At 36.7% G+C, this 21,989-nt stretch overlaps 1 protein-coding gene across 3 annotated transcripts in view; it reads left to right on the top strand.

Annotated features, from left to right (window-relative positions):
- Positions 1 to 19,904, top strand: part of TAPT1 (transmembrane anterior posterior transformation 1) — a 50,159-nt gene extending 30,255 nt beyond the window's left edge. For all 3 annotated transcript variants that reach the window (XM_050338201.1, XM_050338199.1, XM_050338202.1), the window contains 7 exons: positions 5,839 to 5,919; positions 6,760 to 6,869; positions 8,462 to 8,521; positions 9,940 to 10,008; positions 11,550 to 11,626; positions 15,061 to 15,221; positions 17,806 to 19,904. In XM_050338201.1, the coding sequence (XP_050194158.1) occupies positions 5,839 to 5,919; positions 6,760 to 6,869; positions 8,462 to 8,521; positions 9,940 to 10,008; positions 11,550 to 11,626; positions 15,061 to 15,221; positions 17,806 to 18,035 (788 nt within the window). In that variant the 3' untranslated portion in view covers positions 18,036 to 19,904. The remainder of the gene's footprint in view (positions 1 to 5,838; positions 5,920 to 6,759; positions 6,870 to 8,461; positions 8,522 to 9,939; positions 10,009 to 11,549; positions 11,627 to 15,060; positions 15,222 to 17,805) is intronic.
- The last annotated feature ends 2,085 nt before the right edge of the window (positions 19,905 to 21,989 follow it).

The following is a 21,989-nucleotide window of genomic DNA, read 5'->3' as shown; positions in this document are numbered from 1 at the left end:
AAAAAGTTATTATTTGTTGTAGCAGGAAGAAATATTTCCCTAAATTTAAGTAGTATATTCTCTTTTTTTAAATAGTTATCTGTAAGCTAATTTTGTAGTGTCAGGATTAGTGAACAAGGAGACCAATATTATAAAGAGAAGCTCTTTTATCATTGTTGAAAGCCCAGCATGCTACCTTCCTTTATGCTTTTAAATGTCTTTTTTAATTTCAAGCTGTGCTCTAAATTAGATTTTTTTTTTCACAAAACGCAATTGTACCTCATACAAGGAAGTACATTAGGTGTAGTGTATTAGGTTATTTGCTGCAGTACTCTGTTAGGCTTGACTGTTTCCTGTTTTTTATATCTCGTCTCAAAAATTTATTATATTTATTCTGAAGTTTTAGGAACTTCAGGTTTTTTCTTTATAATTTTGTACTCTTTTAATTCTATTTTTCTGCTTTGTTCCCAATTTATCAGTATCTGTGCTCAAAATATTGAATAGCCTTTATTTTTATCTTTAGAATTCAAACTGCTTTCTTATGTGGTTTTAGGTTTTTTTAATGCCACTATTCTAATCCAGTTGTTCATTTTAAGGATGAGGGGTTTGGGGGCAGGAGTACATTTGAGATCGATGCTCCCTTGATGATTCTTTGTTCAGCCTTTTATCCTTTCTTGTGCTCTGATCACGTGTTAAGAGGTAGCTGTCACTGGAGCTACTTGGGATTTGCTGAGCTGTAAACCAAAAGATCTTGTTTCATTTCTTACATGTTATGATGTATAACCAGCTTCTGATGTAAATATATAAACACTGGAATTTACATAGTAAAAATTATTTTTTTTCCTTCCTGATTCAGGATTCCTTCATGGTGTGCCAGGGAGTCTGGAAGGAAATAATTAGGTGTTCTAAAGACTACTCCACTTGTGGACCTCTGCTCCCAGGGTCTCACTGCAGTTTTTAGTTACCAGTGCAAAGTACCCGAGATCTTCAGAATTTAGGTCCTTCCTGAACAAGTTCAGTAGTCAGTTGTTTGACGTGTTGGCTAATTAATTACACTAGTCTGTACTGGATGCAGTGCTGTCCTAGGAACATCCTTTATTACCACTAGCATCTATTTCATGTCTTTTACATGCTTTTTAAAAGGGATGATACCCTCTGACACACTGGACATTAAACTTTGGGTATGCGTTGCTATCAGTCCTTTACACTGAATGTCACCATTTTCCAAAAGGATTTGTGGAAATATATGCAGAATATGCTCTTAATATAGGCATAGAATTCTATTAAAATTGGAATAGCAGGGCTGTTGTAAGTGGGGCAAAAGTATTAAAAATCTGATTTGTCTCTGTACAATTCTTTTTTGGGGCTTTACTTCACAGAAACAACAGAAAAAAAGTACACCTTGCTTTCCCCCCCCCCCCCGTTACGTTTATGGCCATATGTGCACTAGATGTCTTTGAAAGAAATGTTTACCACCTCTATGCATCAACCCTAATAGGCATATGTGATTTATGTTAATGGAAAAAGGTCTTGTGGCTAGATTTTGACATATGACCACTAAATTCTGATGTACTAAGTCCTGGAACATCTGATTCTTCGTATCACTTTTCAGAATACTGAAATATATATTTTAAAGGAAACTGAAAAGGTTTAACCATATCTACTCACTTGCACCACCAGAGGATGCATGGAAGCACAAGCAAATGCAGTGCCATCTTCCAAAAAAATCTGAAGTGTGTATGGGCAGTATATGGTATGGTGTGTGGCCAGGCTTCAGGGCTATCCCTAGTAAGAGTGGAGGTTAAGCATGGCATTGGAACGCAGTTTATCACAGAAACATAGAAAGGCCTGGGATGGAAGGGACCTCAAAGGTCATCTAGTTCCAAGCCCTTTGCTGTGGACAGGGATACCTTTCACTAGACCAGATTGCTCAGAGCTCCATCTAGCCTGGCCTTGAACACTTCCACGGATGGGGCATTCACAGCTTCTCTGGGCAGCCTGTTCTAGTGCCTCACCACCCTCACAGTAAAGCATTTTTTCCTAATGTCTAATCCAAACTTGTTCTCAGTTTGAAGGCATTCCCCCTTTGTCCTATCACTATATGCTCCTGTAAAAAGTCCCTCCCCATCTTTCTTGTAGAGTGCCTTCAGGTGATGAAAGGGCATAATTAGGTCACCCTGAAGCCTTCTCTTTTCCAGGCTGAACAAACCAAATTCTCTCAGCCTTTTCTCATAGGAAAGGTGCTCCATCCCCATAATCATCTTAATGGCCCTCCTCTGGACTCACTCCAACAGGTCCACGTCCTTCCTGTGCTAAGGATTCCAGACCTGGATGCAGCACTGCAGGTGATGTCTCCCCAGAGTGGAGTAGAGGGGCAGAATCACGTCCCTCAACCTGCTGCCCACACTTCTGTAGATGCAGCCCAGGATATGATTAGTTTTCTGGGCTGCAAGTGAACGTCCAGCCTCTCATCTACCAGCACTCCAGAGTCCTTCTCAGCAGGGCTGCTCTTGATCTGTTCATCCCCCAGCCTGTGCTGATACCTTGACTTGCCCCAACCCAGGTGCAGCACCTTGCACCTGATCATATTGCACCTCATGAGATTCCCATGGACCCATTTCTCAAGCTTGTCAAGGTCTCTCTGGATGGCATCCTACCCTTCAAGTGTGGCAACTGCACCACTCTTGATGGTCATCCGCAAACTTGCTGAGGGTTTGCTTGATCCCTTCATCTGTGTCATCAATGAAGATATTAACTGGTCCCAGTATGGACTCCTGAGGGACACCACTTGTCACTGATGTCCATCGGGACTTCATGCCTGGTATGTCATCAGGATTATGCATGGTATGTGCCAACAAGAAGCCGATCAAGGGGATAAATATATCTGAATTAGTGCTAGATGTCAGGTTGTCAACACTTAGGGGCATAAACACTGAGAAAGTAAACTTCATCATGTGCTTGCGGAGGTAGCTGAAGACCATTTAAAATGTCCTCAGTCTGTTGTTTTGGCTTTCATTTAACCCTGTCTTATAATGGAAAGGATTATTGGAGCTACACCGTGTTCTAACAGAAAAACAGTTTGTGATATGCTTCTCATCAATATTTCATGGGATATACATCAAACTGAGTTGAAATGGCTTATATCAATGTCAACTAAGGATTGTCATGATGGAGAAAGAAGAAGAGAGCACTCTTCATTTCCACTTTACTCTTTGTTATGGTAAAACAGAACAGAGTAATTTCCTTCTGCTACTACCTGAGCTCTCTGTAACTGAACACTAACACTGGTGGCTCGTCACTGTTTCACCAAATTCACAAGTACAGTAATTTATTTTGCCTTAGTTGTTCTTCAAGGGCATGTTGTCTTTAAGTGTGAATCTAGAGATATAGCCTTATAGTAGTTCCATAGTTCACCACATCATCTAAGTGGCAATACAGGGCACAGGAAATGCCCCTCACCTTAAAAAAAAAAAAAAAAAAAGTACATATATAGCATCAAACAACTGTGTAATAAACGATGAAACATTACTCGTGCATATTTTGTATTCTGAAATTTTAACTGGGATTTAAAACTGATTACCAGTGGTTGATTTGGATATCCTGAAGCCTTTTTTGTCCTTGTCCATAAGGGTGAGAAATGAAATGAATTTTTTAATTGTTTGGGATTACTGTTGAAACTGCTGTAAAATGCTGTCTCCCTTGCTTGCATCTCTGACAGTCAGTTGATGAGAGGGACGAGGATGAAGAGCAGCAGCCACAGTCATTTGTCTCACTCCTAACAGCCTTGAACAGCTGTGGCAGCAGAGATAACAGATTAGAAGGGAGGCCAGGGAGAACAGGAAAAATAAGCAGAGGGGGAAAATAGGTATCAGCCTGTCACCCACTCTCAGAAATTAGTGGAAGAAAAATGTTTATTATTATAGTACAAGCAGAAATTTAAAGCCCAAGATGTCCCTTCTCTATTTAATCCCAGCGTCTGGTGAGGTACATAAACCAAGCAGGTAATAAATGTCTGGAGGATTAGCTTGAGACATGCTTTAATGTTTAGACTTGAATTAAGGTCCCTAATTCTCACTTGAGAATAACTATCTATAAAGGCCCCTGAAGATCTGAAGCACTGAAGATGAGATCTGTGCGGTGTCCTACACATTGCTGACCAAAGATGTGTCATGGCAGTGTAGAAGTATGCAATGTGGGAAATGCGAGATGAAACCTTGCTGAGATTTCTGGGCAAAAGTCTGAAAACACGGTGATAATTTCCAGATTGCTAATGGGTGTGATAAAGTATTTAGATCAATACATGCTTGACTGCATTTTAATCCATTGGTGACAGCTTCAAGTGGTATCTCATAACTAGATTTTTCAGAAAATATTGTGTTCTGGTCATCTGGGCAGTATTTTTTGAATTTAGAAGGACAGAAGAACATACTTGAGTTGCTGGAGTGTTATTGTCAAGAAACCGAGAAATTATGATTAGGGTTTTACCTATGTCCTGGTTTTTTCTGCTTTAAATTTATTGTCCTGAAGGATTTCCTTGTTTCTTCCCTCATAAATACACCAATTCTTGAGTTTTGGAAGCTTGTGCTTCCTCTGACCCTTCCCAAGCCTGAATTTATGTACCCCAAGACATGTCTTTTTACGTGTGTACATGCAACCTCATTCTTCTTGAATCCTGTACTTTTTGTTCCACTCTCCTGGAGGATTTGTTCTTTTCTTTTCGCTCCATATTTTCAGGCTTGAAAGTATTTTCGAACTTCTCTTTTAAAATGAGGAGTATTATTATACTATAGTAAACTATACACACCCTATACAACTGCAGCCATGAGCATTGTTGTTCAACTGTAGTTAGTCAGAGATGATGGAAGCTGGCACAAAATCAAATATTTTTTTGGCCAACTCAATCCTTATGTGTTCTTCCAAACATTTCTATTTCTTGTTTCCTAAAGCCAGTAGCTAGAACCCCACAGAATATAGGAGGTGCTTGATGAAGTGAACCCTTCGGATTTGGAGGTGACTTGCCCACAAAGAAATTATTGTAATGGTTATTAACAGGTGCAACAAGCAATAACAGTATCTTCACAGATTTTCCTAATAGCTCTGTCCTCTAAAGAAACTTCTTTGGACTTGCTAGTTGTGACAGGTTTTACCCTGTTTTTCAGTAATTTCAGGAAGGTGGTTTATGCATCATCTCTGGAGACAGGGCACCAAAGCTGAAAAAAAAACACTGCCCTGTCTGGGAGGGCAAGTCATAGGACTTTGTCTGTTGTCAGAATGCTTTTGTGTTACAGTGCTTACAGTTTTGATAACTGGTGGTACATCCTGCTGGTCCCTTTTAAGGTGGCAGTGTGAAAGACTGGTAGGAACCTTCTAGCTAAGCCATAATAGTTGTCTTGAAACTTTTTTTCTTCCTGTTACTGAACCCAGAATGTAGCAATTTGGATATCCATGATCTGTAGAAAATTAAATGCACCTTACTAATACCTTGAAAAGACAGATGGGTATATTCTCTCCATTTTTATGCTAGGAGGTGCTGGTTCTTTTTGAATCCCAGAAGAAATGCACAAACTTTATCAATAAAATTGATCATTTTATTAACATATTGGAAAAGGTGATAGTAGGTCACAACTTAAGTCCCTTCTGCTTCTTGGAACCCTGAGGTGAGGCAGAATCAGACAGACCAGGGCACCGCCTACTGCGGAAATCCTGTCTGTGGTGTCATTACCAGCCAGTTAAATAATTTGTGGAAAAGATTATCTAACCCAAAACTTAATAGATTATAGAACCTCAAAATGAGTAGGTACCTGTGTATGCAAACAAATGTTTCTTTTGAGTTAACAGCATTTTTTTTATTTGGTCTAGATATAAAGGAGAGGTTCACCAATTATGTGCTGTTACTAATTGTATGTCTAAGAAATATGGAACAGTTCTCATGGAATCCAGGTGAGTAAACTAGTAGAAGAATTAAATAAAACATGGCAAATTCCTGTCCAGTCAACAACTGTATCTTTTGCTTCTTTCCTCAATCTGAAAGATAAGGGTAACTAAAACATTTAATTAAATAATCTTAATTTTGTCAAATACCTTAGATTCTCATTTTTCTATTTCTGGCATTCTTTTAAGAGTGACTCTATCTTCTCTGCTAGAAATATATGTTGTTATGCCATAAACATGCATAGTTATGTTTCCTCTAGTGTCTGGAATGATTTCTTTCCTGCCCTTTTGTTTCCTTGGAGTACACTAGAGAATGAAAGATTCCCCAGAAAATGTTATTTTGTGAGGCTGGAATTTGATTCAGATGCTAAAAATACCATTCTAAATTTAATATTGATTATACTTAGGATTTTAATACCATATGGAATAAATATTGAGTAAAATATTGATCTTTATTTTATTAAAACATTAATAATTTTGAGCCTGATCTATGAGGTGTATTTTGACTTAATGTTACCAGTCTACCTAAATTTTACCTTTAGCATCAAAAACTGCAGGTGCTCTGCCTATTCCTTATACAAACAAAGGTTTTTTCCTAATAGAGATAAAGCTTTACAAAGTAAAGACTTTGGGACCTTATCCTACCTGTGGTGGGATTGTATAGTCCTGATAAGTTTCTAGAACAGCAGTGGAATAAGGAAGATGCATATTACGTGCTGAGTGGTGATGTAAAGTCATGGACTCTCAGATTCTTGAGGATTTTTTGCTGTTGAGCAGAAGTGTTATAATCTTTGTTTGGTATACTGGCATTAAATTAAATGGCCTAACATGTTTCTTCCCAACCTACAGATCATCTTTGGGTGTTATTCCCAGATGTTTGCATGGTGGTTGCTTCAGAAATTGCAGTGGATATTGTGAAACACGCCTTTATAACAAAATTCAATGACATCACAGCAGATGTAGGTATCCTGCTTGTAATGCTGAGTGCTATTTAAGTTGCTATTTATTATTTTCCTAATTTTTTTTTTTTTTAATTTTTCCAGTGTAGAAAATGTAAAAATAGTTATTTTCATATATAGTATGTAAGTTGGGAAATCTTAGTGATTTCTTGCTAGAATCTGTCTGAGAATCTTTTAAATGGGGAAGTAACACCTCTGCTTCTAAATTAGTAGTTCCAGATCCATAAATTATTGCAAGTGTTGTGTAACAGCTCACATAATAGCTACAATTCACATAACTGGCAGATCCTTTTGTGAAGTGATCATTAGTTAAATTGACAGAAGGTCACTTGTTCTGCAGTCTAGACAGAGCTTGTACCTCTTCCTAACAAAATGTTTTGTAAGTTAAAATTCAGACTTTTAAAAACAGACCTTGTTAGGCTAATTTAACTCTGTTCTTGTGTGTGTGTTAAAAGTGGAATCTGAAATCAGATATTTTTTTGCACTGTCCCTGGAGCACTAATATGAAGTAGGTTATGTTAGTTTCTCACTCCTGAAATTTCTTGGGCCGCATATATTATCCAGTCCTTCTTTCAAAGCAGTGGATGAGGTTACTTCTTGTGTGTTGCAGCATGATACACTGACCATTTGTCTCCCACATTGTTTGAATTCAAATACACTTGATAAATTTGTGAAGATATGAGTTAGTGTCTTTTCACTATTAAAACCACTTCTCAGGAAATGAGATCAAAACTTGTGGAGTGCTGTCTTTTTCAGCAGCTCTAAAGTAACTGCATTGTGCAGGAGAGAAACAAGTGTAATAGATGCACTTAATAAGCTCCCTTATGCCAGAGGCATTTATGCATGCCCTACTTTCGTACAGAGAGTGTGGAAAAGAGCAGTAATGAACTCATGGTAGCCAAAAATGTAGCATGCTTCAGAGTGCTGAAACAGCTGGAGGATGGGGGTAGTGACTGGCAATTTTGCAGGGTTTATTTAACAAACTTTGGATCTTTTTGTATGAAGTTCTAAAGATTTATGGTTGCTAGGTCAGACTTTTTCCAGAACTTTTAACACCTGCAGTGCAAGTTGTCCTGCCACTTAGACTTAAAATAGATGCTTTTCTGTCTTAATATGCAGAACTGTTTTAAAGAGAATGAAAAACTTCATATTCTGATGCAGTTTGCTTTTTTTGTGGGTTCACTTGCTTAGTGCATAAGAAAACTCTCTCATTTGTGTAGTTTGATCCTAGTGCTAGCTTTCATGTAGCTTAAAACCAATTATGAACTGTGAGGAAAAAAATAAATGTGATTTGTCTTATTTTGTGTTTCTGATGAGCCTGAAATTCATTGACTTTATAAAGTCTCATTCAATTCCTAGAACATAACAAAGCGTTGTTTGTTTGTTGTATATATATGCAAGGTACTTTATTGCAGACGTAGAGGCTCATCTTTTGAAGGGTGCAGTCAGACCTCAGAAAAAATGGCTTTGACTCTTTCAGCAAATGCATAAGTTTATAATATTTTATGTAAATATTTTATTAGTATCTGTGTTGCATTTATAAAGCATGATAACAAATTAATCACACATCTGATATGCTGGATTCTTTCCAGGTCTACAGTGAATACAGAGCCAGTCTTGCATTTGACCTTGTTAGCAGCCGACAGAAAAATGTAAGCCTGAAAATAAAAGGAACTTTCTTGTATTAACTGACATAGTTGTTATGGAGGGAGGGATATTGGAAAAAATACTAAAAAAATACTAAAGAAATACATACAGTACTGTAACACTCCTGCACTGCTGAAATTCTACTCTGCTTTTTCTTAATCAAGAGATAATGAATATTTCCTTGTGATTTATATTATTATTTTTATCCAGTTGTTCAGGTCAGCTCAGGCTTTATTTAATATATTGTTGAGAAGTCTCTTCCAAATACACTTACACTAAGCAGATGATTGTCACATCTTTACCTTTTTGAGATACATGAGAAGTAAGCAAGCTTAATAGGATGTTCCTGAGATAATTTTAGATTCCTGTTCTTTTCACGGTATTTTAACTGTGTTGGGTTCATTAAGAATTTCATTAGGAATCACAAGGGATTCATTAGGAATTTCTCTTTCTTCACAGAGAAGGTGCACAGATGTAGATGGATGTTTGCACCATGCATGCTACTGTTGTGGCATGGGTATTTATAGAACACACAGACCTCTTGTGTTTTTAATTAGTACAATTTTTTGGAAGACTGTTTACAGCACACCTTTCCTGGAGGAGGTCTCGTTAGGGTTCCACTCATCAGTGCTCTAGATACATGCTTTAACTATTAAATGGACTTTATTACAATAATTTCTGTAGTTTTCTAGGGCTGTTGTGAGGAATGAAGTAGTTAAACCTCATAAAGAAGTTAGGCACCTTCAGTTAGAAATAATTAATTATTAATAATTTAGTGATAGTAAAAAAAAACAAGTTTTTTAGTCTTGATAACTCCATTACTTTTCCTAAGGATCCCCTGTGGGAAGTGAAGTAGCGTCATTTATGTGCTAACCTCTGGTGTGACATTCAGTACTGCAGGCAAGCTGTCATGCAAAGTGTTTTGAGTGTTCAAATGTAAACACATTTTCAAAATTATTTTAACACAGTTATATTAAGGCTAATTATAGATGTTTGTCAAATAATTTAAATTGCTAGTGTGGTGGATTATTGTTCTTTTATCCCTGTTACAGATTTTTCTGTAGACTATTTGAGGATCAGTCAAATTAATACAAAAAGATCTCTAAGCTACTAATAATGTACAGAGGAAATATCACAGGGCCTTTGGATTCAGTGTCCTAATTGCTCCCGATTTAGAGATTTGTATTATACTCCAGTTTCTCAATTTAGAACACTGAAGCTAATCTTACTGGTCATGGTAGTATCACATTTTTGTCTGAGGGTACAGCTATCTTCATTTGAATTCTAAAATGTGAATAGGTACACTTTATGCCAGTAAAGTGTTTGTTAACAGATCTTTATTCTTATCTAGAGGGTGTGCCAAGCTAAAATAAGCTCATTCCTTTGCATAAGTAGTTCATTATTCTTCCTCTTGTTTTCCTAGGCATATACAGATTATAGTGATTCAGTTTCCAGAAGAATGGGTTTCATTCCTCTTCCACTCGCTGTTTTAGTAAGTTGTATCTTTCCTATCAGTCTTCTGTCAATAAGATCTCACTTTTGAGACTGTGTGCCTCTGAGATAGCTGACTGGATGTTTTGAGGATGAAATTATCATGTTAACTAACTGAAATGATGCTGGACAGTTAAGTTAGCATTCAGTATAACATGTATCACATACTACTTATGACTTCAAAATGCATTACTGTTTCTTAGAACACAGAATGCCTTTCATAGAAAATCGAATATGTATTAATTTGGTAGAATTTGTAAGAACTGAATTGTACCAGTGGAATTAAACTACATCTGTGTTTATTAAACATATATTACTTTTGGCAGTTATCCTATTCATTCATTTGGAATAGTCAAAGCAGCTGGTTGCCAGAAGGTTAGCAGTAGTGCAGCAGTTTATTTAGGTTTTTCACAGTAGTCCTTGTGGTTGTCCCTGTGATGGCATGCTTAATGACTAAATATTCTTTTATATGGGGCACTGAGCTTTTGAGCTGTTGCAGAATACATAATTCTGAAATAGTTGACTGTTACTTGTACATGCTGCTATAAAATGAATCACTTTGTTAATGGAACTTTGTCCACACGCTGTCTGTCTTGAATTAACTATTGGAGAATGTTTTCTGTAAATAACTGCTGTAATTTTCCCTATACACACATGCAGACAAGCAGTAGTTATCATAATACTGGGAATGCATCCTTGCTTTGCCAGCAAATATGCTAATTCGCAATTTTCCTGGAAGAATATCAGTATGAATTAACTTAAATATGTTCTCTCATAGAGATGGGAGAAAATACTGTTGACAGGCTTTATGTAGGTTTGTACCCAGGATTTAAAACAAACAAAAAACCAAATCAAAACCAAACCAACAAAACCTGAAAAGAATCACCACAAAAAACCCCACAAAACTACTATGATCATAATCATTATTTCTTTTATAATAAGGTAAAGTACATCCAGTCAGAATTTAATTGAAATGCTTTTTTTAAGTTGTGTTCTGATATGACATAATATCCTGGAGACCAATAAGTTTAAAATAAAATTAGGTGCTTTGCTAACTTGAAACCCTAACTGTGAACTACTGAAGTAAAACTGAGGTTTCAGGATCACTTGTTAGTGATACTTGGGAATCATAAGCCTAGTCCACAAAGCAGTTTTGTATTCATAAGGTTAGCTTGGTGCAAAACACCGATTCTGTTTTTGCTGCATCAGCATCTCTTGACATTTTCCTCAAAATTTGTTAACTCGTTTTCCAGCCCCTGAGTTTTGGAGGCTTTTTTCATTTATTTTACTTGAGAGTCAGTGGTGAAGGAAACATTATCAGACTTCAGTTTTGTCAGAGCAGCAACTAAGTGCTAGTTTAATACTTATTCAACCCAAAAACTTGAATAGTTAGTGTTACCAAGGAGATCATTAGCATAAATTTCTGTTAATGTAAATGTTTCTACTTTTTCTTGAATTTACCAAATAAGAAATGTTTGTTACGATGTTCTATTTATAATTGTGTGCTAGGTTTTAACTGATGACCTTTTATTCTTAAAACAGCTCATCAGAGTCGTAACAAGTTCAATAAAAGTACAAGGAGTCCTAGCTTATGTTTGTGTTGTGCTGTTCTACTGTGGGTAAGTAAATGCATACAATTAAAAAGTATTCACTATTATTTGATCAGATATATGAAAGAAGCTTCTCTTGATACTTCTAGATACTGTTGTAAGCATAGTTTATGTTCAGTAGAACATAAATGTAAAATGCTTATGCTCATAATCTGAAATTAAGAGTGCAGATTGATCCCTAAGTGCTGTAATTGCACTGAGGGATTATAGCCCTCAATAAGTAACTAATGAAAATAACTAATGGGAAAATGATTGTGAACATTTATGACAGACAAACACCATACTTCTGTGTAAAAAGGGAAATTGAATTCTAAGAAATGAAGCTTTCTGTGACAAAATTCAGTAAGCCTACAAAAATAAGCAGTTTAAGTGCTCTGAGCAGATTGTGAATTTTTCTCTCTGGTAGTTAAATGCAAGGTTTACTTTGTGTTAGGAAACTGCTGTATGAAAAAAAAAATAAATGCAAGGTTCACCTTTCTGGGATGGGTGAAGTCAGTAAGTAATCTCAAATTAGAAATATAATGTCCTGTGGCAATTTGTTTTCCAAAACCAATGCTTTGCAAGTATCCCTTCACTGCCCAGTCTGTTATACTTGTGTTATCTTTAGCTTCTCACCAGTCAGTATGTAGTTCTGAGACATGCATAGTTGTACTGTAAATGCAGTCTAGTTTGCCTGTCTTGAGGCACTTGCTGTAGACTGCAGAGGGGATGGCCACTTTCTAGGAAAGCTGTATATTGAACAGTCAGCTTTTGTTGTCTCTCAGTACTGATACATATTGGAATCATCCTAAAATTAATCTTAAAGAATTAAGTAATTCAAGTTGCTACAAAGAACCTGCCTACAATATTGTGGGAATATCTCTTCCAGTGTCCTATCAAGTTGTGCTTGTAATTGAAGGCAGCAAGGCTTGGGAAGTGAGTGTCTTCTAGGTCTGGGTGAGTGGTTCTGGAGGTACAGGGGAAGAGAGGAGACTACTGTTTTACAATAGCTTATGAAAAGAACAGGATTGCTCCACATTTTTCATTAATAGGGAGACTCTTATCTCTAATCTGACCTTTATCTGCAAAAAAAAAAGGTAGAACTTGATCAGATGTGTCTAGTCCACATCAGTGTAGGGACACATCTTTTTAGTGTTAGACAGCTAGGGCTTTGAGATATTGCATATAGGACAAATATTAAAATTTCAGCCACATTCCTTTGCACCATACTTTGATTTCTTCCCCAGCATACTACATGCTGTGCCTGTGTTCTCCCTAAAGCCAGGTCTATATAATTGAAAGCACTAGCCCCTAATCATCACATTCAAGCTGGTATACCAAGCTCAGCACTCTCATGCTGCACACTGGTTTTTCCTTTTTCCCAACTTATGTAATATTTTCCTTCTTCTACCATTCCACTGCTGCAGCCCAGTCCTGGATTTTTCGCTGTCGCTGTGGCTTGGAGAATGGAGGGCAGGAAGAAATAAAGTGATTAACATGAAGTATTAAATGCTGCTCTTTGAAGGCATAGGTCACAGGAGTAAATACATTTTGGTCTATTTTGTCCCTGTAGAAAAATGAGAACAGAGTTTTACTTCTGCCATGATGTTAGATTTAGAGCTAACTTACCTCTTGGATCTTCCAAGTAATTTGTGTTGTGAGCATAAACTTCAGCTTTTCATCAGATTAGTATAGCATAGATATGTGAGAAGCGACATGATAAAATCTGAAACAGTTAACTGGGCAAAGGATTGAGCCTGTAATGTGGAGGAATTTGTTTTGTATTGATAACTTACAGATCTCACAGTTGTTAATTATAGTACTAAAGTCTTGCCCAGTATATGAAACTTGAGTTTTCTTTTTCTAGAATTTTGAACAACTGCAAACTTACATTGTTGTTAGAAATTTGAGCCTGGGGTGGGCTGGCTGAAAAGAATAAAGGAGAATTGCCAGAAACACTTGCATAATTTTCCATGAGAAGCTGGAACTGATACACTGAAGTGTTGATTTATGGCCTTTTCAACTTCTTATCTCATTAAATCAGAGTCAAATCATGCTGTAAAAACCTACTCTCAGAACAAAAACATATTACATAAGAAGAATAAGGAAAACACCTCTAAAACATTAAACACGGAGAACTTCTCAACTCTCTGAAATAAAATCTGTCCCAATAATCTAATACAATTGTAGAGAAGTACAGCTTTCAACTTGTATAAGACGATATTTTCTTTGTGGTTGCTTGGATACTAAAATGTCACTTTTTTCAGAGTACTGAAAGTGATGTGCTCTGCTCATTCTTCCATTTCTCTAAATTTCTTCTACAAGTAAATGTATTGCATAAAATTCCCTTAAAAAATTCCCTTAAAAGTGTTTTTGTGTTTGACAAGTTCTGATTACATTAATGCAGTGAGAGAGAGTGAAGCTGCCGCTGGAGTCTGGTTGGGTCACTTAATGATTAAGTAGTTAGACCTGCTCCATGGATCTGTAATGTTCACTCCAAGTTATCTTTTTAGTCTGTTAGTGATGTACATAATGAACAGACTTTTCAGAGAGTGGAGAATGAATTTAGAGTCTACATTTGGTTCACTGTTGTTACATAGCTTGATTTGCCTACAGAGTGTCTCATTCATCCTACAGAGAATGGATCATTGTTTCCTTGTCTTTCTGCAGTGAGCCTTCCCTCACGGCAGCGGACATTGGTCTGTGGGTCGTGTGTTAACTAGTGATGGAACTTAGAGATTACAAAGCTCATTTGAGTGGTAAATCTAAAAGCACTTGGTGGTAGATGAGACATCCCAGTTCTTCAAATGAGAAGACAGGTGTTAAAGGGATTCAGTAATTTGTCAAAGTCTGTGCTGCAAATTAGTGCTAGTGGAAAAGGAATCTGCCACCAGCTGGACTGTGCTATGATGTTAATGCAGTGCTACTTCTTTGGATTTGTTGAGTTTTATGGTCTGTCTTCTGTGATGTGAAAAAGGACTTATTACAATTAGCCTGTAGTTTGTGAAAGGTAGATATTGGACTTGGCAGTGCTGGGTTAATGGTTGGACTCAATGATCTTAGAGGTCTTTTCCAACCTTATTCTATATTTGCTGTCCTGTGGTTCAAAGTCGACCAGTGATCCTTGGCTGGGCACACTTAGGCTACAGTTCTAACAGTAGTGCATTTAAGTTTGACTTTTGTGGGCCCTTTTTCCTTCTGTGTTTAAATATTTGATGTCTTAAATGGCTGCTTAATTGTCCTTGTAGTCCTTTAGTTAAATGATAAAGCTTGATGATTTTCTCTAGATGCTTTGTGAAGGAAAAAAAAATTAGCATTGAATCTGAAACAAATCGTTAGGAAAAGGAAATTACCTTTTGATCTTGTTACTGGAAGGATTTGTTAGTTACTCCTTCCAAGACAGCACTAACTATATGCAATTATTTTCATACGCTAATGCAAATGTGTAAACAATTTTTTTTCAGGTTAATATCTCTCAAAGTCCTTAACAGTATTGTATTGCTGGGGAAATCATGTCAATATGTAAAGGAAGCAAAAATGGAGGAGAAATTATTCAATCCTGTCCTGACTGCAACCCCAGGGAAGACAGCTGGCAAACAGCAAAGCACGTTTAAATCTACCCAAGGTAAGGCTAACTGCCTTGGTTTGTTTTCAGTAAAAATTTTTCAGACTAAATGCTGCAAATTCACCCTGTTGCTGGACCTTAAGTGTACCATCTCACAACTGTGAACACAAGTTGGTAAATGTAACAGAATTTATTGCTTTTAGTTCATGCATCTTCTTTTGGTAATAAATACTCCTGTCTCTGATAAGATCCCACCGTTATGCATGGATAAAAACAAAGGTGATAGAAACAATGGAACAATGGCAGGCTTTTGCTTGTATAGAATGTTTGGGGTTGAAAAGGAGCTTTAAAGATCACGTAGTCCAATCCCCTCTGCCCTGTCGCTGCACAAATAAGTAAATATTTACATATCAACTGTGGCAGTGCTTAAGTTTAGTTAGAAAGCAATCTATGTATTTCTGATGGAAATGAATGTAAAACATGGTAGGTTCAGGCATAGGTATAAATAGGTATAATTAATTGTAGTTGTCATGAAAAAATATTGAAAAGCTTTATGAAATCCAAGTAAGAATTCCAGCAGGTCTCTATCACTTTATTTCAAGTCTGTGCAGTGCAGTTTTCTCATGGAGGTCGTCGGCATTAGCAGTTAATATATAATGGGAATGTGGCATTATTGTGACACATTAAAGAAGGAAACAGAAACCTTCATTGTTCCAGTCAACTGAATTGGATTGTATCTTCCTCTCTGAAAAGCTCAATGAGAGCCCTAGAGAACTTAACAGTGATGCTTTTATTGTGTTTGCTGCTGCTTGCCAACAACATGAACAGCTTGAAATGCAAGGTGCTTGTTAGTCGTCAGAGTGTCTCGCCAGCAGTAGGAGAGTTAAGGGTCTGTCAGTTTCAGTCATAAATCTCTGCATCTCACCTGTGTCAAATCACAACAGGCAGAAACTTGGTGCAGATATTTATTTTTAAATTCATAGAATTGCTTTATTTTCATGATGAAAGAATGTAATATGAATTGGTCTGAATGTCTTTTGCATTTCATTGGAGGACTATCGTGATCATAATGTTTTAATTAAACATTCTAGCACTCCACTTGGGTATGAGACTTAGTAAGTTGTACTTAGTTTATACTGAGCCTTAAACTTACAGTATATAAATCCTGAACACTGTTTTTAACTGAAGTAGCAGAGATGCTTATTTCCTCTTCCCATGGAAAGATTTTGATCAAAAAGTAACAACCAAAAAGCTTTTGCCGATTTTATTCAGAATATTCAGAGCTCCTACTGGTGATTAAAAGGCTTGATTTTAGAGTTCTTGGGGATTTTATACTTTTTTAACAGCTCTTTATTTACTAGAAATCAATTTTGTGAATAATTTTACCTTTCACAGCTTTTATGTGTTTGCATTATTACTTCTGGAGTCTACAATCTAAGTTAATCTCTGTCTCCCACTCATCAGTTTTTTTTCAATACCATCACTCAGCCCATCTCTTATTAGAATTAGGGTAAGGGAATCAATCTGGTCCCCTTTCTGCCAGCTTATAGTTTAAATCAATTTATTTTCTGAAGATTTCCGTTTCATCCACAGAAACAGTTAAAATTTTGAAGAATAAAATTTTAAACTTGCTCTTGAAGGATGAACATTCTAATAACTGGTAATCACAGCTGACCAGCTGTGTCTCTAAGCTGATGAGTTAGAAAATACTTATGTCTGTAACCAAGTTCTACAGTTAGCATTACTGGTCTCCTTTCTCAGTGCAAGTTTATTACTTTTAACTTGCATTAGACTGTAGAGCATAATCCATGTACCTTCAAGTAGTAGTTGGTATACTGTGAACAGATGCTCTACAGAAATAAGTTTGTGTAGTAATTTGTGTAGTGCTGCCATTCTGACAAGGTTCCCTTGGGCTGGTCTCCAGTACTCTCCACATCAGTCAGATTTTTTCAGGCTCCTTTAGACGCAATACCTCTGTCTTTACAAGGAGATAGTAAATAAGAAAAAAATATTTCTTTCCCATTTGCTTGTGCATTTTAATTCTTTAAATATTTTAACATAATGTGGAAACAATACATGGATATTACTTACAAATATCTTAGGTTAATGAAGCCAGTGTTCAGTCCCACTGAAGTAAGAGGCAGGAATAAAAATAGACATCTTTAATAGCACTGCTTTAAGAGCCAGTGCTAATAAAGTGTGTAGCAGTGCATGAGTCATTTATTAGCTATCCCTAGAGAAGGCAGGTTTATTGTACTTATGTAGAGGATTAGGTACATCTAATTCCTGCCACAGAGATTCCTTTTGTTCATTTCAGTAGAAAATATTTGTGTGATTCACACAAAATCTGTCAAAAATCTTTTTGCTTAAGCCAACAAAAATGAACATGTAAACCAGAAAAATACACTCCCTTCTGCTGCGTATGCTCTTGCTCATTATTTGAACTTCTGTGAAATTAGTTTTCAATCCATTTACTAAATTACGAAAGGAAATCTCTTACAGTAAAGCTAAGAAGAGGTAGTAGCTTCTAGAAAGCGTTCTTCTGCTGCTTTTTTAGGATAGCTTTGCATGAATCTGGATGTTACAAATTGCATCAGTATACCCATGTTAAATTCATTATTATCTTTGTTTTCTGTTTCAACAGGAATTTCCACAGATGAAAATGGGTCTACATCAGTTACCAATCAACCTGTGCATCAGAAGGAGAATGCGCCATCTTTACTTGTAACAAGCAATTCTGATCAATTTCTGACAACTCCTGATGGAGAAGAAAAAGATATAAGCCAAGACAGTTCAGAATTGAAACACAGGTCTGCAAAGAAAGATTTGTTGGAAATAGACAGGTTTACTATTTGTGGAAACAGAATTGACTAAATTTTTTTTTTTTTTAAATCAATGTGCTAAGAATACTGAGCTGTTGGGACAGCAGATGCTACCAGAATGGACAGTTGCCAAAAGGCACATAAATATTTATTTAAAAACTTAAATTATTAATGGCAAAAAAAATATTAATTTCTTTCTACAAGTAACTTGGCTTGGTATCTGGTCAGGTCAAGTAAGTGATCTTTAACTTGCCTCTTGGAAAATGTGGTGGATCGTGAGTCTCTAGCCTGGTGGCAGAGCTGCAGTATCAGTTTGCTGGAAAACAGACTGGAAAAAACCATAATCCTGTTCTGCGTTATGAAACTGTGCTTCCAGAACACTATTTTTCATGAAGGTTCCTCCAGTGTAAGGATATTCCTGGAAATGTATGACAACTTGACCAGAAGCTTGCCTATCCAGTTACCGTGTTTTATTAAACATCTGCAAGCAATTCAAAACTTGTGCTTATATCAACAAACGCATAAAGCATTGGTACATAAACCAGTAAGTCAAGATAGTTATTCTTGTCAACAAAAACCTTTTCAAGATGTATCTTGAAAATCTTGTAATCAGAATAAAATTTTTGCCTTTAAGTGAAAGACTTACTGCATAGTATTTTATCTGAATACTGAACACCAAGGAAAGATCACAGTAATGAAGGTTCTGCTTAACTGGGCAAATATGAAGCATATCCATTTCATGTGTTGTGTGTCCTGCAAGGCAAATTATTTAGAAAATTACTTTTAAAAGCTGAGGATTTTTTGTTGCTGTGGGAAAAGATCTTAAAGGGACACTTCTAATGTTAAGGAACAGCAGTGTTAACTGCAGCAAAGAAGTGTCATGTTGGAACTGTACGTATGGCGTTAACACAGCAGAAAAGAACTGCCTTTTGCATTTGACTCTTAGAAAAAGGACATCTATGTATTAACTTGCCTGAAAACATGCTTGTAAAAGCTAATACTGACAATCAAATTAGAATTATCCATCTTAATTTAATTGATTGGTTGTAGTCAAGTAGATCTATAAAGCATTACAATGCATCTTAATTTCTGGTGTGAGATGCAGTTGTGAAAGAGTTGACAAAAGATTTGAATCCTCAGAACAAGAATGGATTAAATTTGAGCTCAAAACTTGGGCTGGAGTCTTGTATCAGAAGAGACTCCTTAGTTAAAGATAAATTCTTCATATGTTGTTAAAACACAGCATTGACTTGCTATGCCTTTCAGACATTTTAGTAAGCACCAGTTTCACTTTTCAAGGGAAGGTATCATGGAAGTACTTCAGTGCTGGACAAATGAAGACAATTTGCTCTTTGCTAATTTCATAATTTGTCTGAGTGGGAAAGCCCAAGTTTATTTGCTGTATGAACATTTGAAAGTTTATTGTATATGCTAATCCCTGAAACTTGCAGGACTACAGTAATACAGCAAACGGAGGCAGTTGGACAGAGTTGTTATGTATCTGAGCAGACTTGGTAATGAGAACTGCAGTACAGGTTAATGTGGTCTGCTCAGTGGGAACTTGTTGCTGCAGTCTTTCAGCCTCTCCTCTCCCATTAAGAGTAGTGGGAGTAATGGCCAAAATCTGTGGTTACTGATCAGGGATGAGAGTAAAACAAAGAGGACTTGTGCTGTGGACAAATTAGAAATTCTTTAATTTTTGATGTATTTTATACTAATTGGAGATGTTCACACATTGAAATTAAGATTATCTGTCAATTTGGTGTATCTTACTTTATAATTATTCAGCAGTTGCTAAAGAAAGCTTGAAATTGCTTTCATTTTTTTTCTGTTGAATGACATTCTGTATCAATTTTATAAGTGCATCTTGTGTGAAACTCAATAAAATTCAATTTTGTAATATTTGTTTAAAAAAGGAAAAGTACAGCGTTGAGATTTCTTTTTTGGTATTCAGAGTTGGTGATCTTCCAATTTGTTTAATGTATTGAATTCTCATTTCCATAAAGTAAAATTCCTGCAAATGCGGGACACAAATGTGCATAAGAACTGGGTTATCAATGGCTTTACTTCAAATCTATTTCTGTAGCAGTTGGTTTTTGCCACTTGTAGGAAGAAGGTACTGGTGCCAACCTATTATTAATTTGGTTTTTAAGGGCACACACCATATAAATGAAAAAATACTGTATCTTAGGGGAGTTGTAATTTGTGTAGTCAGTTACTACAGTTGGTCTACTTACACCTACACAGCAAAGACAAATGTAAATGTGGAATAAGCACAGGCAAATCCTTCCCTGAGCACAAGGTGGTAGCAGTGGAAGGGTAATGGCTGATTGTGCTCTTGGGTCTGAGTCCTGGCCTGGATCGTCCTGGGCCTGGGAGCCTTGGTTGGTTTGTTTTGACAATTAAATTGTGGTATCCAGATCTAAAGCTGGGCTTTGGGATATGACTGGTACCTCTCTGCCTGCTGTGTAGGCAAAACTTCATTGACCTGCAGGTCAGATGGTGCGAAGGTGTGCTCGAGGCACTGGTTGTACAGGGCACTGCAAACACAACACTTCCCCTTAAACTCTGGAAGTCTCACAGGGGCCCAGCTGGGCATGAAACTTCATTGTTACCTCTTGCTGCGAGCTCTCTGTTCTCATGGCTTTGTTTGTGATTTATATAGGGGATCCTTGGATATGTAGCAGTGAAGGGTCACAGCTGCTTTTCTGGCCCTGGATGGTCCACTCAGAACTCTAGAGGTGGCTGAGGGGGAACAAACCACCAAACAAAAAAACCCCAGCAACACCAAATTTCTCATCTACAGATACAGCTGTTTATTCAGGTTTTCTTGAAAAGCTCCTATCTTAACAGTGTTATATGGAAAAGCATAAGAAGTTAAGTAGTGAATAAATGGAGCTCTTCAATTGATAAATCCCTCCAAAAATAAAAATCTAGTGAAACAGTGATATTTGAGCAAAAGTCACAGTTGCCAAATTAATTCCAAATGCACACATTGAGTACAGTGGATATTCATAATTAGTATTATTCTTTATGGGAGCATTAAGGAACAACTGTTTGGACAGGATTATTTAATTAATCTTTTGAAGCCTTTCAGATGTTCAATGGCCAAGCAGAATTTTCCCTCAAGCAAAGTAGTTTTACAATGACAAGCACCCTGTTCATTTACTTGCCTCTTAATTTAGAATGAGTTTGTTGAAACTGTTCAACTTTGTCTTGGTTTTTTTTTTTTGTGGTGCAAAATTTTCTGTACTCTAAACATTCATTTAGAAGTTTGTTTCTGTGAGTCAGCGTAGTTGATGAGGTCACTGTTGTTAAAGCCAGTATTTACCCAGTTGTGGCTGCCGTGCCAGCTCAGCTGTTGGGCTACAGTTGTGAATCTATTTGGTGGTGGTAAGCAAGGATGAGTGCAACTTAATTATAGCACAAATGTAACTAAATTCTGTGAAACTTCTGAAACACTGCGAGATTTTGTCTTACAAACTGGGCTACTCTGTTGTGAGTAAACTAGGAGTTGTACCAACTCTGTCCATCTTGGGTAATTGTAGCTTCAGAAAGCTCTTAGAAAGTGCTAGACAAGTTTGCTCTTAACGTTTCTTCAGAGTAAGTGCTCTTTCTTAGAAATTTAGACTGTCTTAATTTTACTATCTGTGGGGAAGCAAATAGCTTTGTGTAAGTATTGAACAGCTGACAAAGGAGGCTGCAATGGGACCAACTTTATCACAAGAAAATTTTTCTGCATCTAATGGTATGAGATGCTTAGGCTCTGAAGGCTGTCAAAAAACATCTGTTGCATCATTTCTGTAGATCTCTTTCTCTAGGAGCATAGTAACGTTCATTGGCCATACCTACCAATCCTGAGCCTAGTTACCCTATTTTTAGGACTTCAGTGTACTCTGGTTTAGAAAAACATGTTACCAATGGAGGAGTTGTAAGAGGGATCATAAATACATAACACCAAAGAACACTCTTTGGTAATCTCAGAGCTCTTAATAATAGAAAACCC

This window comes from Myiozetetes cayanensis, unplaced genomic scaffold (genome assembly GCF_022539395.1).
Source record: "Myiozetetes cayanensis isolate MyiCay16 unplaced genomic scaffold, myiCay2020 scf7, whole genome shotgun sequence".
Classification (NCBI taxonomy): domain Eukaryota; kingdom Metazoa; phylum Chordata; class Aves; order Passeriformes; family Tyrannidae; genus Myiozetetes; species Myiozetetes cayanensis.
The sequence above is the reverse complement of the archived record's forward strand: the minus strand, read 5'-3'. Positions and strand labels throughout refer to the sequence as shown.